Genomic DNA, 19,093 nt, shown 5'->3' with positions numbered 1-19,093 from the left:
AAAAAAAAAAAAAAAAAAAAAAAAAAAAAAAAAAAAAAAAAAAAAAAAAAAAAAAAAAAAAAAAAAAGAATGGCCCCCTATAGGCCAAGTTTGATCGCTTGGTTGCTAGTTAATGCAGCTATTTGGGAAAGACTAGAAAATGTGGCCTTGTTGGAGGAGAAATGGCACTGGGGGTCAGCTATGAGGTTTCAAAAGACCATGACAGGCCCAGTTTTTCTCTGTCTGCACATTGCCTGTGCAGGATGCTCTCAGCTACTGCTCCAGAACCATGTCTGTGTGTTCCCAGCCTTTTGTCCATGAATTCACCCTCTGAAACTGTCATCAAGTGCCCCATTAAATGCTTTCTGTTATAAACTGCCTTGGTCATGGTATCTCTTCACAAAAATAGAAAAATAACTTAGACAGCTTTCTTCACTGCAAAATTTCATGACAAAAGAGATCTCCCCTGGCCTAGTGAACAACCACCAGATAATGGAGGCAGGCAGAGACAGCAAGGCTCATGGAGATTAAAGGGCTCCCTCAGATCATACTTAGAATTTAAAATGCACCTTTGTTAACTTAGAATTTAAAAATTACATGAAGGGAATGAAGCAGGCTCGTGGACCACTGACACCAGAAATTAAGAGATTTTTGGAACCCGGGCGGTCACGGATGGCTGCTCCGAAGCTGTCATCATGCCACAAAATGAACATATTGAATTGCACGGCAAACGATATGGATACCGTTTGGACTACCATGAGAAAGATAGAAGGTTGGGAGGCCCATGAGTGTTCAAAGAAGACTGGCCTGAAGGCTGAACTCTACCATAAATACCATGCTGAGAAAATACAAATGAAAAAGACTATTAAGATGCAGGAAAAGAGAAACACCAAGCAGGAGGATGGTGAGAAGACTCCACAGGGAGCAGTCCCTGCCTATCTGCTGGACAGAGAGGGGTAGTAGAGAGCAAAAGTACTTTCCAACATGATTAAGCAGAAACGGAAAGAAAAGGCGGGAAAATGGGAGGTCCCTGTACCCAAAGTATTGGAAGTTATTTGAACAGGAAAAAGAAAACAGAAGGCATGCAAGAGAATGCTTTGTTGGTGATGGTTTGACAAGAAAACCACCTAAATATGAAAGGTTCATTAGGCCAATGGGTCTATGTTTCAAAAGAGCCCATGTCACACACCCTGAGCTGAAAGCTACCTTTTGCCTGCCTATTCTCGGTGTGAAAAAGAATCCATCATCCCCATTATATACAAAGCTGGGTGTGATCACCAAAGGCCCAGTTACTGAAGTGAACGTGAGCAAGTTGGGCTTGTGACACGAGGAGGCAGGTAATTTGGGGAAAGTCTGCCCAAGTTACCAACCATCCTAAGAACGATGGGGTTCATAACTGCAGCCTTGCTGGTTTGACAGTGACGTCACACAGGTCATTCCACTCACTACCTCACTACTGAAGACTGTCAAGAAAACATGACCACTGGGAGCTCTCTGAACTACCGAGCAGACTTACCCCATGTGCAGTCATCAAGTAGTTATTAGATTGTAAAGGAAAATAAAACACTGCCCAATTTAAAAACAAATTGCATGAAGACCCACTCCTGTACACTTAAAACTGATGTTTCCCTAAAAATTTAAGCAGAAGAAACAAAGTAATTGTAAGATATTTAAAAGCAAGCTGTAGTTCAGGGGAGGCAAGCAAGGGCAAGAGCATGCTTCTTCCTTTAAGACAGAGCCAAGGGCTCACGCAGGAGGGCAAGCTCTTGCTTTGGGCAAAGGGCCTAGCAGTTCCTCTGCTCTTCACAACCACAAATAGCTGACTAAACTAAACACAACAATCCATTTCATGCTACCATTATTTAATCCTGAAATTACAGGCAAGAGGCACACATGTGCCAATAGAACAGAAAAGCCCCAAATGAACTCATGCTCTCTTATTAAAGAGCAAGCAGACTTCCTTAAAGCTTTCCTGTGTTCACTCAGACCTGCCTGCTACCTAGTGTGAAAGGGACAACTATATCATAGACTTACAAGTCAAAAGTCAAGGTTTCTAACAATCATTTCTCTTTAGTGCTAGAGATGCCCTGGGGATGCTAAGCACACGCCATACCACTAGGTGCTGCAACCCTAGCTCCCGAACACAGCTCCTGGCTTTTTCTCATCACTGACCATTTTATAAGTTCAAAACACGTAAGTTTCTGATCTGTGTAGGTCATCTTGACCAGATGAAAGTGGGAGCCTTTGGGAGATGGAAAACAAGGAAGTAGCCTATGCTCTTGCAGAGGTCCTGTGGAATCAACAGAAATCAGATGATTCTGGGTTTCACGGGAAAAGGTCACAGTGACCATCAGTAAACCCTATGTTTCCTTCAAGCCCCAAGTGCTGTTATTTATTTTAAAAGACATCAGAAGTCCAGAGGCATACTCTAAAGGCCCAGGAGTCTAAAAGGTCAGGGGGAATCTGGATAATGAGAATTCTAAAAATGAAAAACTAAGGCTAAAACATGTACCAATAACTTATACCAGTGCTAACCCTGAAGAGGCTGGTATTGCTAGTTTCCTATGATTAACTCAGAGCTCAAAAGGCAAAATTGATAGTTTTTCCCACATAAAGAATTCTGCTCTTACCTCATATGACCAGACACACTGCACGCCTGCGAATCTCCGGACACATCTTCCCACCTCTACATCCTCATGGGTGGTGTACATTTCCCGGAGACACTTGCCAATGTGTGGTGCCATTCTCCGAAGCACTTCCCGGCTCAGAATCACACCAGGTCCGCCCATGCAGAAGTTCTCTCCAGGCTCAAGGGCCAGCTTCCCCATTTCTTCTGTGGTGCCCAGTCCTGTCTGCCCGAGGAAGAGGGGCTCGCTGCTATTCAAACTCCTCAGGAAACTCTCCAGGCGATCTCCCTTGATGTAAACGTCATCGTCTGCCCTCATAAACCACTCGTACTTGTCCAGGTAGTGATCGTGCATGTACTTGAGCATCATGAAAGACTTCTTCTGGGGTGGGTAGGAGTCATCCACACCCCGCAGGGGCACTATTGGAATGGGTATAGATGTATCTGAACCCTCACTAGAGAAGAATTCCACCTTCCCAGGAATTGTCTTGGACCATGTTCTGTAATGAAAATAAATACAGATTAGAGAACAATTATTTTCAGAAATGCATGTATCTGCTTATTTTGAATCATTATGTGACTGCTTAAATTTGGTCTGCTTGCCTCCTTTAATGGAGACTCCACTAACTCCAGATTAATTTTCATAAGAACCCAACTGAAGGGAGGGTAAGATATCCTTAAGTTCTACTTACAGCTGAAAACCAAACTGACTCAGCAAGATCTAGGTAGTCAACTTTTGGATTTCATCAACTCCTACTGACAAGCCCTCAGCTCTGTAAGATGGCTACGCAGGTGAAGGAACAAACTGCCAAGCCTCATCACCAAACTGAGTTTGGTCCCCAGAGGACACGTGGTTGAAATTGAGAACTGACTCCTCCAAGCACTTCTGCATCTGCACCAGGGCATGCACACGCCCACACACTCCCACAAAGTAAATAAAATGTAAAAAAGAAATAAATGACAAGATCAAATTTTCCAGTCAACAAAGCCTGTTGCAAAGTTCCTGGAGCAACAAGCAAGAGAGCTGCAATGGTGAAGCAAAACACAGCTGGGAGTCATGAGCTGTCAGAGACAGACATTGTCGGGATGGCCACGTGTGGATGCTCTCAGAAGGAGCACACAGGCAAAGGAGGTCCTGAACAAGGATGCTTCCCTAAGGCAGGGTAAGTGCCCAGGATGCTACAGCCAAAGCAGGGCGCACAGCACGGCAAAGTGCTACTGGAGAGACAGGAAAACTCAGCAGAACTAGAGTCAGAGCCAAGCAGAGTCATCTTCTATGCTATGCCATGGGAGGTACCAAAGTGATCACAGTAGGAGAAAAGGCAGGCGTACTCCGAAATTCCCAGTCAGTGAATTGAACTGAATTGAAATAAGCCCTAGGTAAAGGTCTGAGGTATAAAAGGAGCTGGTTCAAGCCAAACAGAGGAAAGATCAGTGACCAACTAAATGGAAACAAAGTATCCAGTTGAGAACAACTAATTTAAAGCCATCATAATGTCCTTTCCTTTGCTTCAGGCTACTGCTAAGAACTTAAGTAATTTAGCTACAATCATTCATTTATATGGATTACTTCCAATATAAAAATGACAACAAATAAAATACAGGCTGAATATCCTTTAAGTATTTTTACATTTTAGAAAATGTGGATATACCAGTCAAGTGCCCCAATCCAAAAATCCAAATGCTCTGAACCTGTCTGTCACTGGTAGAACTGAACACTGCGCTCAAAAAGTCTCCTATTTCAGAGCACTTTAATTCCCACATTAGGGGGCTAGAGTGTTGGCTCAGCGGTTAAGAGCACAGATTGCTCTTCTGAAGGTCCTGAGTTCAAATCCCAGCAACCACATGATGGCTCACAACCATCCGTAATGAGATCTGATGCCCTCTTCTGGTGTGTCTGAAGACAGTTGCAGTGTGTACTTACATATAATAAACCTTTAATTCCCACATTAGAGATGCTCAATTTGTAGTAAATTTAATATTAAGAAAATCAAGGCCCAACATGGTGGTGCACACCTTTAATCCCAGTACTACGGAGGCAGAAGCAGGTAGATCTTTGAGTGCTAGGTCAGTCAAGGCTACATAGTGAGACCCAGCCAAATGTGGGCAGGAAGAAGAAAATAAAGTCATGAATTGTAGATACAGGCTAATGGTAGAGTGCAAGGTCAGAGGTTCAATTCCCAGTCTTACTGTCTCTGTCTGTCCCCTACCCATGCACCATACACTGCCCCATACACACAGGTTCCAAGTGACAGTCATTCATACATTTTAATTTACTTACCAGTACAACTGTATTTCTACAGTGAAAATATAACTTGGACCAGCCAAATCTACAAAAATCTTTAATGGAGAGGTCTAGGAGAAAAGTATCTTTAAAGGTATTCTAAGGCAGGTATAGTGTACAGGTAGGTGTGTAATCTCAGTGCTCAGGAGACTGAGGCTGGGTCAACTGGGCTACTTAGGGGAACCCTGAAGTACAAAAGTAGGGAGACTGCAATTGGAGGAGCTGGTGGCATGGCAGACATAACTTCACTCTCCCCTACAGTACAGGAGACATGGAAGTGCCACACACTGATCTTCCAACCAAACTTAACTGTAGCCAAACCTAACACAGGAGTTCCCCTCCAAACCACCTCTAGAGCAAGTCACAGTGCTCAGCACTCAGTGCCACGTGGCTGTTGCCACCATCAGCGCTACAGTCTCCATCTTGTGAAACTGAAGTTCTAAAGTTATTGTTGATAACTTTAAATGAGATACTTCAAAAACAAAACTACTTTTCATTTATCTTCCTAACCAAAATATAAGGAATAAAAATAACCAAATTACCTGTTCACATTGAAGAAATACTCAATTGCATAAAACATTTTATCAGATTCCTCTCAGAAAGTCCAAGGACTGAATATATCCTATTTTCTCATATCTAAAGTATTAAATATGAAGTGTGTCAGTGTTTTATTTACCAACAGCAAATACTGCCAACTGTAAGCCAATCAACAACTAGAAACTACACCTATTTCAAAGCTGTCAGAGTCTGGAGAAGTACATCTTAGAAAGGGTCCGACAGCGCTGCAATTAATGTTCTCCCAACGCCTGTGGACTAGTTTAAACAGATTTGTGGACTCTGTGCCAGGCGGCTCTTTAGGAAAGAGCCATGAAACAAATGACACAGAAAACTTTTATCACATTACAGATTCTATACCAGGTACTGTACATCATTTCAACAAATGATGTGCTCTTTTAAATTAAAAAAAAAAAAAAAAGCGAGCTGGAGAAATGGCTCTGTAGTAAACACATTTGCTATCTTGCAGAGGATGAGGGTTGGGGACCCAGTACCCACATAAGGCAACTTACTACTGCTTATAACTCCAGTTTCAAGGAATCTTTTTCCAGTCTCTGAGAACACCAGCACATATGATGCATGCATGCATATATTCATGTACATATACACATATATATGGAGAGAATCACATATGCACATAAGTCTGTGAGATATGTGTGTGTGTGTGTGTGTGTGTGTGCATGGTAGCACAGAGCTATAGTCCCAGTTACACAGGGGGCAGAGATAGAACAGGACAACCTGAGTTTGAGATCAGCTTGGGTAGGCAACATGGTAAGACTCTCTTTCAAAAAGCAAAATAGAGCAAAAAGGTAAAGTAAATAAAGGAGAGATGAACTGTTAATGTAAGGAGAAACAAACTCTGCTATAAAGGGACAAATCCTTTGGCAAATAGCTACAACATACAGAATTATGACAACCTATAGGTAACTAACTCTCTGATGTGGTCATAACTGCAGGAGAAAACACTTCCCAACACTCCTCTAACCACAGGAAGCCAGTGTACCCCACCCTTTTAAGCCAAGGAGCCCTAATTCTGCTGTCCAGTAATGATTGGGCTTTCTTGTTTTCTTTCAGTCACAATAATTCTTTGACAATGTAAATAATCTCAATTCTTGGCACACAACAGAGGTCAGTGAACACGTGGAATGAGAACTGTCCCCTCCTATACAGCAGGTGACTTTACAGATGCTGTGTGTTATGTTTGCCAAGGGACAAAAATCACTTCCAGATGAGCTTCACAGAACTGTCCACCAGCCCAGCCATACTTTCTACAATTTCTACATGAAGAAAACCAAGTTACTCAAAGCACAAAAAGAAAACAATTGTTCAGAGGGAAAGTCAGAGGCTCCATGAGTTGAAATATACTATAACTTGTGGTGCTCCTGAAATGTAAGTTTAAGCTAAATAATGTCTACCATCTTAGGAAGGGATTTTAAAGGTGAGGATGGACAACTTATTGCCTATCAGTATAAAGAAGTCATTATGTTTCTACACTTACATGTGATTACTAAAACAGAGCAAGTTCTAAGTAACACTACAGCAACCAACCCCAAAATCACAAAAATACTGGAACAAGAGGATGCTGGTGGGGAGAAGGAGCAGCTAAGGCAATTCCTGTCTTCAAAGAAACAACCTATTACAGAACGGTCTACAGTGCACGGGCTCTGGAAGTGCACTGCTAGGGTGAGCGAGCCCTGACTCCAGTCCAGCGCTGCCTCAGTCTGACTTACTATTAGAGAAGGCAGAGGCTTGCAAATTAGGTAGGGAAAGAAGTAAGAGACAGGAAGTGTGTGCACTGTAGCGATGCTTGTGTGGAAGGAAAGTCTCACACATTTCTGCCTAAAAACCTAACCCTCAAGCCATGTACTGTATTTGAATTTTGTTTAACTCTCAATTTCAGACACTGTTTTTGGGTAGAATTCTAATAAGAGTTTAAATTTTAAGTATTTTTACTCAAAACACTAGGCTCTTCCTATCTGCCTGAAGATCAGAATTCATTTCTGCCTGTGCTGTTTGCCAGTGCCCCAGGCAGAATGCAAGCAGGAAGAAAGCTCTGCTAACATAGCTGTCATAGATGCAATTAATGTCCCAACTGTGACTTGAAATGCTGTAATTTGTCTAAGAAGAGAAAGCAATTAATTTTAAAACAGACAATCTAACCTCAAACCTTCCTTAAAAGCTCCTCTGCGTTTTTGGTAACCCCACCCAATTATTATCCAGTCCTTTTTAGGTAACCTAGGGCAAGCCTCTTGTTGTCTTTTCTATTCTAATTGAAGGGTGGTTTGAGGAAAATCTTCTCATTATGAATTCCTTGCAAACCCTCCAATCTTAAGAAATTGTGATCTTCTTAATTAGGGTTCCACAAAGTGAATTCATTTTGGAACATAACTCAATTCTGTGGGAGGAGGAAGAAGGGAACATATTCATAATTTCAAACTGAAGGCAACATTGCTGAACAAGCAAGCTTGCCCTTCTTCTGTGATCAAAACAGGTCAAGTTCTGTGATTTTCATAACCAAATGTCTACTTGGCCAGCAACACATTTGCTGCCTGGGGCTCTCAATGGAAATGACAGAACATTTGCAAAGGTCCTTGCCAGAAAGCTCAATTTTCAATGGTCTGATACCCAACTCTCTCTACAGCCCAGATAAGACAGCTGAAATGTGAGAGTGCCAAGGAAATCTATTTCCCCAAGTTTCTAAATGCTATCTGCTGTACAGATTAAACCACACTAAGAAATGCAGCTGGACAGCTGGCAGGTTCTAGTCAATATCATTGTAAGAAAAACTACATCTACAATACAGACACTGTCCTGGGTAAGCAGCCATAACATGTGGCTACGTTTACAGAGCAGGCAAAAGGGGCTAAGAATGTAACAAGTGATATACAGTGTATGCCTAGCAAGTTCAAGAGCCTGGACTCTGCCCTACCCCTCACAACTTAATGCAGGGAAGACTATATATAGATATCTTGGCTTACTAAATATTCAAAAGTAATGCACAGTTCTACCCCAAAGTATTCATTGTGGTTGTTTCTAGGTGGGGAATTTGAAAATACTCATTTAGGAGCTTGAGAGGTGGCTCAACCATAAAGAGCATTGTCACTCTGCTTCTTTGGGCACTAGGCATGCATGTGGCACACAAACATACATGCAAGGTAACACACACACACACACCTAAAATGAAGTCTTACCAACATGGCTACCTAAGTATGCCCTGAACAAGGACAACAATAGGCATGCTAACATGGAGGGGGGGGTGGAGAACGGGGTTGAGGGGACAAAGAATGGCAGGCAACTGAGGACTGCTGAGAGCAGGGGTAACTGCATTCCCCAGGGAAGAGCACGCCAACTAGTTAACCAATAGCAAATGAGCAGTCTTAAAACCATATACATACAAGTAACATTATAAAGACTGAACAGGTATTTATGTATTTAGGAACACACACACACACAAAACAAAGAAAAAAGAGGTTATGAATTTGAAAGAGATGGGAGGGGTACGTGGGAAGGTTTGGAGGGGTAAATGTAATTATAATCTCAAAAATTAAAAATTTTAGGATAAAAAAATTTTGAGTGCTCATTTCGGCAGCACAAACTGAAATGCTCCAGAGAAGATTAGCATGGCCCTTGCGCAAGGATGACATGCACATTTGTGAAGTGTTCCATATTTTTTTTAAAAAAATTTTTTAAATTAAAACATTTAATTTTCTTTGTATTTTCTACATTTTCTATGATAGATATATTTACCAAGGGGGGGGGAATTCCCCAGGGGAAGCTTTATGTAACAACAAAAAACAGACAACAGAGCAGTTTATTTTGTAATAATCTTATCCAACAGGCAAATCAAAGAAAAGTGGCATGAGATCAAGTTCCTCCTTTTACAGTTTCTACATTTTAATAGTTACGCTAATTTTCCTAAGTAGAAAGGCAGGAAGACTTTCTATTCCACAAACCAGTCTTACACATGTCGCCTGCTGGTTACAGCATGCTAAGCTTGAAAGCTCTAATCACCGAGGATACAGCTTCTCAGGCCTGTGGCTGAGTGGCTGGAGTCTAAGCAGGAAGACAGAATGCTTGTAGAACTGACGGATGGACACTAGGAGTTGAGTGAACATAATCCTTTCTGTTGGGGAAAGGATTTAGGATCATGTAGCCAAAATGCATGCATAGGGAGAAAACTGAGCAGAAGACTAATCCCCGAGAGGACGGCGAGGGGTGGCCCAGACCAAAGCGGGAAGGGGAATCTTGACGAATGAAGGGCGCTCTGCCCTGTGCTCTGCCAGGGCGAACGGCCAAGCTTCAGCACGCTCAGAAGGTACCTTCTGCTTGAGCAAGCTCCTGTGTTCAGACCTGAGATCGCAGTGTTACCTGTGTGTGCTAACATCGGCCCACACTTTCAGCTATAAGCTGTCCAGGAGGCAAAAGGAGAAGTCACAAAACGGTCCTAGTTCAAGGTTCTGTGTAAGAGCTACCTCAGACACGAGGTCCTAGGAGAACAGCCTCCTCCGGGCCCACTCAGGGAAGGTGGGTAAAAGCACCCTGTGGGAAGCAGTCTGAGGAGAGGCGGTCTCAACCCATCCTCTCACAAAGTGCTGTACAGAAGGAAGCTGCTGTTGTCCAGTCAGTCAGAGTAGACAGGGACCTGGGAGGACTCAGTCACTAACTGACAAGGGCTGTTTTTCTCTCAGTATAGGAACCCTACTTTAACAGTCCTTGGCATCCCTATGGGTTTGTGGTTTCTGGGTATATATGGTTTCCTCTCAAGTCAACTGACTCACTGTGCCTAAGACATGAGTAATCTCAAGCTGTTACAGGAATAGGTGAAAAATAGAATAGAGAACAGTGGAGAAATTATTTTAAAAGGTTAAATTATGCTCTTTACTGCTGATCTTTAAACAGACTTACTGGGAAAGCAAGTATAAAAGTGTATGTTTGCTTTACCGTCCAAGCACTTGGGAGACTGAGGCAGGAAGATACCCAGTTGGGCTTTATTATTCTAAAAGGGGGGAGGGAAGCCCTTTTCTTATACCCTCCCACTTCGACAATGGTCTGGACAAGTAGTCCAGAAGGCATTCCCAAGTATTAGAAGGCAGCCTGCTGAGCCCAGCTTCACAACCAGCAGTAAGAACAACACCAGGAGACCATAATACAGCTCTTTTCTTGAAGCCTAAGAATTAAAACGCAGACTATAAATGAGAGAAGATGTGTCGTGGCTTTCTTCCAGTCTCCAGGTGAGTACCACAGAGCTCTCTGAACACCTTCTGTACTGCTGCTGTATACTAAAAGTTCTTGTATTTTCCTGAGCTACAGTTCTTATTAGGCCCAAATAAGTGTCTTTGCTTGGTTGGTTGGTTTGTTTGTTTGTTTGCTGGGGGTGGGATGAGTATATAGTATATACACACAAAATGTAAGTTTTCAATTCTTAGACCAAACAAACAAACAAACAAGTCAATAAAGAAGTGATGCAAACAGCAGAAGCATCCCAGGCTTCTCTTGTGCCTTGGCGTCCTGTGCTGTGAGGTGCGACCTGGAATCAGCCTGTTCACCAGCTGCCACCAGCCCCCCTTCACTCAGCAATCACAGGCTGCTCTACAGCCTCTCACTCTTACCAGGTGGAGGACTCTGAAGTATCATTACCACAGGAAACTCAGGGCCAGCAAGGACAGGCAGCTCATGAGTACCAGCCAAGTGGACAAACAGGTGGCCCTCTGCGGCCTCCCGGGCCAGCCTTGTCACTGGCACTTGTTCTTGGTTATCTCCTTTTATTTCACAGTGAGGACCGGAGCGAAGATAAGACCCAGGAAACAGTCCTCTCAGATAAGGAGGGCAGCCTCGCACACACTCCATCATCCACTTCCACCTGCCCTTTGTCTGCCTGGCTTGGCAACAGAAAAACTCCTTTAGATTGTGACTGGGTTTAATTCTTAAGCCAAAACCCTTGACTCAACCCCTCCTGTGAGATCTTGCTTACTATCACAGATCCTGCACACTTACGTGTAGACATTGCCATCGGAAACAAACTCAACAAAGCTTAATACAACCAGCCTCCAAGTAGCAGGACCATCAGCCCCGCTTCCAATCATAGAACCCATCAATCACTCTCACGCTGAGATACCACGGACAGTTCTACACAACTCGGGTTCCTGAGTCTGGTGCATGTGATGTCCCAGAGGAAACTCCAATTCCCCAGACTCCAAAAGGCAATCCAAATATTCAGAAATGGGCTCCACCTATTAACTATACAGACTAATGGGCTGTAGGAGGATTTCTGGTGGTCAGATATAAGCCAGCACCCACCAGACCTACCCCTCTACCAAAACGAGTGAATACCTGTGGTGCCTATTAACACACCTAGCCCTTTCACCTCCTCCGTAGCTAAATCCCCCCCAGCTCCTGGGTTTCCATGCAGAGCTACTCAGTTTCGGCATAACCCCCACTATTCTCCCTGTGCCCAGCCCTCCAGCTTCTCCACTCCTGCTTCTCTCTAGGTTCCCTGTTCTCTATCCCTGCTGTTATTCTCTGTTATCTCAGACAGCCCTGGCCAGTCTGTGCTCAGTCTACTTTTCATCTCTGCTCTGGACTTTTCCAGATGCCTCTGGCTGTGTCCTCTCTCTCTGTCACACACACACACACACACACACACACACACACACACAACCACACAACCACACAACCACACATTGGCTGGCCATGCCATCAGTTTCTATAGCACACAGGTGCCTTCCCTCACAGGCCCTTGGTGTTCCTGCTGTCACTTTCCAATAGCTCACAGCTCTCCTTTCTCATCACCCACCACTACCATTTCCTGCTATGTCATGACTTAGAAAACCTGAAATTGTCGCTGTCTCTAAAACTCCTACTCGTTCTTCAAGGCTCAGAAGAGGAGAATGAGTAGGAGTGCGGTCAGCCTGCCCTTGCTCGATGCCCTTCCTTCTGCACACTTCTGCTCACACCCTGTGATCCCTTGTCACTCAATAGTCCTCAGCTCTTCATCTAAACTAGGCCCTGTAGGGCTACAGCCCAGTAAGTAATCCTTCAATAACCAACAGCGAAAATGTCTGAGTCCTGCAGGCAACCACACCAATCTCACGGGGACTGACATCACAGACCTTCCGACTCTCACAGACAGATAAAAATCACACTCATTTCCAGACCACATCTTTCACCAGTCTCTTTCTACATGCAATTCATAACTTGAAATTAAGTTGTGCTCCAAAGCACACTTAAAAGTTGGTTATTTGTATTTTTACATGTAAACACCTTCCAAATATTTGCTAAAATGAACTGCAAGGAAGAGAACTGACCTGTTTCAAGTTTACTTAGCTCAAGAAATAAGGAAATTACTGGTATGTTATGGAGAAGCTCATTAAGGCTGACAAGAGGAACAGCCTGCCTTCTTTCAAAGCATTAGGAAGGGTCATTAACTGATAAAAGCTATCCTAAGAGTCCTGTTCTCACCTTTTCTTCCCACACCCCTCCACACACTAATGCTAATCATTCCTGGATTCCTGGACAGAAACCGGCAGCCAATCACATCTTCAGGGGAAGTCAATAGCAAAGAAAAGAAAAAAGCAACAACAAAAACTGTCACCCATCTTCACGCCAGGGGCAGTAAGATCCAAATAACTGTGAGGTGTTAGTAGGATAGCTCAATGTTTTTTCAGTGTATATGTGTGTGTGTGTGTGTGTTGTACAAAACTGAAAATAGTTTCAGGCATCATCTTTATGAAAGCTGTCCACTTCTTGAAACAGGCTAAGTTGGCTGTCCAGTAAGCCCCGGGGATCTTGCCGTCCCCACTCCATACCTGGGTCTCATCCTAGAACTCAGGTCCTTGCACCTTGCAAGCTACTTTACTAATTGGGCTATTATCTCCAACTAAAGTTCAGTGTTCTGAGCATTAAAAACAGATGAGGAAAAAAGAGCGGGTATGCCAGCAAACAGGTCTGTGTCCTCAGGATGCAAGAGTCTGAGGCAGGAGAATACCAACCTGAAGGTCATGCTCAGCTACTTAACAAGATTTCTTTTCCTAAAACTGTAAACTGTCTGAGCACTGATGCCTTGGAGGCTGGAGCAGCTATGAGCCACCTGATGTGGCTGGGGCTGTCTTCTTCTCAAAGCAGAAAAAGAAATACTTCCTTTGAAAAAAATCCCCTCCTTAACTCTACTCCTCCACCCCTCCTATCCCCCCCACCCCCGACTGGTGATGACAAAGGCTGTAATCCTAGCTACCTGGAAGTTAAGGCAAGTTTAAGGCCAGCTTAGACAACTTAATGAAACCCTGTCTCATCTGAAAACTCAAAAGGGTAGAGGGTGTTGTCCAGTGATAGTTATTTATCCAGCATGCTCAAAAGAAGTTTCACAGGACAGTACCTTTTGAAGACAAGACCTTTTTGACTTTAAAGAGGGAAATCTAAAATCAGGAACAGGAAGTAGTGGCTTCTGCTTGCAGTACCAGCACTCAGGAGGGTGAGAGGCAGGAGGATCGCTAAGAATTCAAGGCCAGCTTGGACTAGAGTGAATCTCAGGAAACAAAACAACAACAAGAGGTGTGCACTCACTGGCTGCTCTTCCTGAAGACCTTGGCTTGGTTCCCAGCACCTGCATGGTAGTTCACAACCATCTCTAACTCCAGTCTCAAGGATCTGAGGCTGTCTTCTGGTCCCCTTGGATACAGGCACGCACTTACACAGACATACATGCAGGCAAGCAGTCATACACATAATGATAATAACAATAATAATAATAATGGAAATGGCAGGTTAGATTATTTGACTATTTAGACTCTATAAAATTTTAAAAACTAAGAAAAAAATCAAGAAAATCTGAACTACAGTTAGTAACTTCAGACCCAATCAATCTGTTGATAATTAACACACCAAATTACTACATGTGAATCATGATATTTTAAAGTAAAAATACATAATAGACAAATAACTTTGCAAATGAGCCGACACAAATTATTTTCCTTATTTATAGAGTCTCAGCTACCCATTTCCCTTTCTGCTCAAAGCTTCAAGTGGCTTTTCCACTCACTCAGAATGTAATTCCATGAGTCTGAACAGTCAGACCCAGTTCCTTCTTTTATGGTCTTCTTGGGGATCCTTCCAACTTGGCTTCTGCCTCTCTGCATCAAGCTTTCCCTTTGTCAATATGTTTATCAGTGACAGTCACACAACCAGTCTTTCACTATCTGACCCGGGGGGTACAAATGCCCCTTTCTCTAAAGCCTTCACAACCAGCTAATACAGACAGGACACCACCCTGCCCACCCCTGTTCTGTTTTCTCCCATCACTGGCCCAACCCCTTTTTAGAGCCAGTCCCTTTTATACAACTAGCAGAACAGACATCTGACTTGCTGTGCCTTCAGACTCGGGTTTTAGATCCACAACAGCCATGTGGGTCACCTGCTTTACAAAGGGCTGACCTGTACCTAAGTGCACTTAAACGTCTGAATGAGCCAGGATCACGCCTGTGAGCCTAGAAGCTACACAGATCTACAAAAGTTGGCTCCAGCTGGTTGGTCTCTACTCTGGTGAGTTCCATCCCACGTACTTTTAGAACTGTTCTGTGTCTCCTTCTAGCTACCACTGGTCAGCTGTCTCTCGGTGCACTTCAAGTGCACAGCAGGGCTACAAAGGCAGAGCATAGAGAAATGGAGTTGTTCTACCAGTAAAGCATTACACTACAGTAACTTTAGTCCAGATAAGCGTACCTTCCTGGATTTTTCAAGGGCCTCTTGGCTCCCTCCTTGATCTCAGTCCCTGGAAGGAAAAGGTTGCTAGATTCTAGTCCCAAAGCATAAATTCTGACTTTATCAATCTTATACCACAATGCCCTCTTACTAGAAGTGCTGGCATCTCCTTCACCTATAAGGCAAACAATTGTTTTATTAAATCGGAGTGGGAGGAAGAGATGAGGACAACAAACTGAAGGAGGTTTTGTTTATCTGAAGACCAAGTCTCATGGAGCAGGGGGCCTTGAACTTCTTTTTTTTTTTAACTTATTTTTTTTAATTTTATTTATTTATTTATTATATGTAAGTACACTGTAGCTGTCTTCGGATCTCATTACAGATGTTTGTGAGCCACCATGTGGTTGCTGGGATTTGAACTCAGGACCTCCGGAAGAGCAGTCAGTGCTCTTAACTGCTGAGCCATCTCACCAGCCCCCGGGCCTTGAACTTCTAACCTGCCTGCCTCTATCTCTTGTGCCTGCCTCTATCTCTTGAAGGCCCAGAGTTTCTCATATGATGAAGAATGAGCCAGGTGTGGTGGGTGGCACACAAACTCAGGCTCCACTTTTTATGCTACAAGACTCAAGAATCAAACTACATTCACACAGTACTGTACATGGGCGCTCCGTGTGGACTTCTAGGCCAGGCTGTAGAACCCAGATCACTGTAATAATAACCACCTCACTACCTCCCTCTCCCGACTCAGGCCTCCCTTGAATTTTCCCTAAGGCTAGCCAATCTAACTACAGGGCTGAGCAGCTGAGAGGCAGGGACCCTGAGCAGCAGGGAGCGGCTCTCAAGTGCTCTGCTTTCTTCGGATCACAGATAAAGAGTATGCCCCCACTGCCTAAAAGAAAACAATGAGAAAAATCTTAACAATAAAGAAAAGAGACCAAAAGGATGACACTCACTTAACTTGGCAAGATGAGCTTTGGGAAACCATGGTCAGCTATAAAACTAGTGTACACTACACATGTACACTTCTTGGTATCACTGGCACAATCCCTAGTGACTTGTGTATACTGATTTTATAAGAATGAAAATGTACGCGGAGGGGTGGTCATATCATCTAGCTGAACAAACTACTCTGGCAATTGTCCCCAGAGTTGTGATTTCATGTCATCTGTCACTAAACCGTAATGTCATGGATTTATTTTCAAAACCACAACACAATTTAGTGGCCTTTTCCTCAAGTTAACCTTATTGCTGAAAGGGCATTTATTTTATTTACAAGTATCTATTGTGTGTATGTTGTGTGGTGGTGCAAATGTACCTCATGGCGGAGGTGTGAAAGTCAAAAGGACAATTTGGGAGAGTCAGCTCTCTCCTACCCTGTGAGATCTTTCTGAGGACCAAACTCAGGTTGTCAGATTTCATAACAATCATGTTTACCTACTCAACCACCTGGAGGGAAGGGTCCTTTTCTCTCTTTTTTTATTTTTTAGTTTTTTGTTTTTTGTTTTTTTGTTTTTGTTTTTGAGAAGGGTCTCAGTATTAGTCCTATCTGACCTGGAACTCTATGTAGACCAGGCTGGCTTGGAAGTCACAGAGATCCACCTGCTCTGCCTCCTAAGTGCTGGGGTTAAAGACTGGTGCCACCACATCCGCTCCTCAATTTTTGACAAAGATATTAAGTCAAAGAATATCTGGGAGAGAACTATAGCCTACTTGCTCTCAAACTACTCTGCTAGTCCACACATACAGCCTGCCACCTGTGGCCTCTGGCCACTCAGTACTGTCCTTAGCACGACGCAGCCTCTGGTCATTAGCAGCAGGAATGGTGGTCAACCTTTAAACGCTTTAACTCCTCTTTCCTCAATCCCTCACTTGACTTAAGAGAAAGGAGAGGTCCAGCCATGCTTGTTTTCTTATACCATCTGCTGCCTGAAAACTTAGACCAGAAACTGGTTTCAAAAGCCAAAGTTATAAAAGCACGGGTTAAAAATGTAAAACAAACATCAACTAGTATAGCCCTGCTCACAAAGCTCAGCCCCAGAACATCCGTGCTCTGAAACCATTCCTGCCACTGAGTCTCTGCCTGGAAGAACGCCAGACTTCACCCGTACAGTAAAGGTTTCTGTACTTCACACACACAAAAGTTTCCACGAGTCCCTTCCTTCACCTGGGTCTACCCCTCTTGTATTTCAGATTCACTCCAATGCAAATACAGTTCTAACCATGCCCTCCACTCCAAAACCATCTCCTTTCTAAAGGCAGCTTTGGCTAATCCCTTTGTTAATCCTGAACATGATCGCTGCCACTTCTACCGACTCCTTTAGCCTACTAGGGCCCAGTTACTTCCTACCACGCATACGCCTTGGTGACTGTGCTGGGGAACACCAGGCTGCAGTCTTGCAATGACTGAATCGATCACACAAACTGTTTTTCCTCAAGGTTCTTTTTCTCTACTTAACAAACCAGAGTGCTTGCTCAAAGGCAGAGTGGAAACGCTCACCAAAAGTGAGAATCTTAAACTACTGTACGGAGGAGCCCTAGCTAGGTTAATTTAGGCGGGCTCTCCCTTCGAAATGACAAAGTGCCTATTTTAGAGACTCAAATTATACCTCTGCCTCCACTATCGCAGGTACAACATTGAATTTCGCCACCACCTTATGGGGGAGACTCGTTCCTTTTAACAAAGAAGTCCTGAACACAGAAAGCTTACGTGTCTCCCTGGAGATGAGGTTGAGAGGCACACACACTGAGGCCAGCGTACTCAACTAATCCCAAAGCCTTGCCCTTGAGAGATGCTCACCATCCTAAGTCCTGCTGCCTTTGCGCTGAGCCGCTGGCAGCTACCAGAGAAGCCTCCGGGGAACCCGTAACGCCGCCCGCCCGCCCGCCCGCCCGCCCGCCCGCCCGCCAGGATGCCGGATGCAGGCGATGGCATCCACGAAAAGGGGGCTCACCTGTAGGCGGCCACGGCGCGGGTCTGCAGGTATTTCTGGGCTGTCATGACTCCCACGAAGAGAAAGTTCCTGTCGCGCGGGACGCCCTCCGCGGCCGAGCCCTGCGGCCAGAGCTGCGCCCCGCGCGCATCGCCCCGCGCCCCGCCGGGCTGCGACGCCTCCTGCCCTGGCCGGCATCCCTCGGGACTGGGGCGCCGCCGCGGGCCCACTCGCTTCAGCTCCGAGGCGCGGGGCAGGACGAGCCGCGAGGCCAGCACGAAGCCCAGCACGAGCCCGAGCAGCATGCTGAGCCAGGCGCGCCGGCCGCGCGCGGCCATGCCCGCGCCCCTCCGCCCGCCGGGCCGCTGTCCCGCTGTCCCCGCCGCAGGCTCCGCGCGCCCTCAGCCCACCGCCCCCGCCCGCGGAGGCCAGCCCGCCCTAGCGCCGCCAGGCCCGGCCCGGGCAGCGCCGCGGCCGCCGCGGGCCCGCCGCGCCCATCGCGGCTCCCGAGCCGCCCGCAGGCCCCGCGCCGACGCTTTGTTCCGCGCGCCCGCCCGCACCGCCGCGGCCTGCGCCTTTAAGAGGGGACCATGTCCCGCGCGCGCGGCCGGCGACTCCGGCGCGAGGCGACAGCGGCTCCCGCGGCTCGTGTCCCCCGGCTGGCTCGGCTCGGCTCGCGCTGCGCCCGCCCTCTTGGTGCCCTGCGCCGCCTCTGCAGCTGCACATCCTCCGGCTTAGCGCGCCATTGCAAAGGAGCCCCTCACGTCACGCACCGCGCGTTAAGAAGCGGCCCGCCGGCGGCGTGCCGTGGCCCCTCTCGGGATCCGTCCGCGCCTCGTGATTGGCGCAAAAGTGAATGGGGGGCAGTTCACGTGGCCAAAGTTTAACCAAAAAAAAAAAAAAAAAGCACCCGCCCCGCAGTCTGCGGCCAGGCAGGAGGGGTGTGGGGTAGCATCGACGACAGCGGGGCGGGCGTCCCTCCAGCCCCCACTGCCCGGTACCCACGGCCACGCCCCCGTCGCCAGC

At 45.5% G+C, this 19,093-nt stretch overlaps 1 protein-coding gene and 2 pseudogenes across 1 annotated transcript in view; 2 read left to right on the top strand and 1 right to left on the bottom strand.

The window, feature by feature from the left end:
* Nucleotides 1–18,851, bottom strand: part of Chsy1 (chondroitin sulfate synthase 1) — a 66,184-nt gene extending 47,333 nt beyond the window's left edge. Inside the window, exons 1-2 of the mRNA XM_021167524.2 lie at nucleotides 18,089–18,851; nucleotides 2,610–3,105 (exon numbers count right to left, since the gene is read on the bottom strand). Coding sequence (XP_021023183.1) covers nucleotides 2,610–3,105; nucleotides 18,089–18,405 — 813 coding nt within the window. The 5' untranslated portion in view covers nucleotides 18,406–18,851. The remainder of the gene's footprint in view (nucleotides 1–2,609; nucleotides 3,106–18,088) is intronic.
* LOC110297322 lies at nucleotides 675–1,439 on the top strand (annotated as a pseudogene).
* Nucleotides 9,018–9,116, top strand: LOC115031703 (annotated as a pseudogene).
* Nucleotides 18,852–19,093: the final 242 nt, after the last annotated feature.

Source organism: Mus caroli, chromosome 7 (genome assembly GCF_900094665.2).
Source record: "Mus caroli chromosome 7, CAROLI_EIJ_v1.1, whole genome shotgun sequence".
NCBI lineage: Eukaryota > Metazoa > Chordata > Mammalia > Rodentia > Muridae > Mus > Mus caroli.
This window is presented reverse-complemented; position numbering and strand designations above follow the sequence as displayed.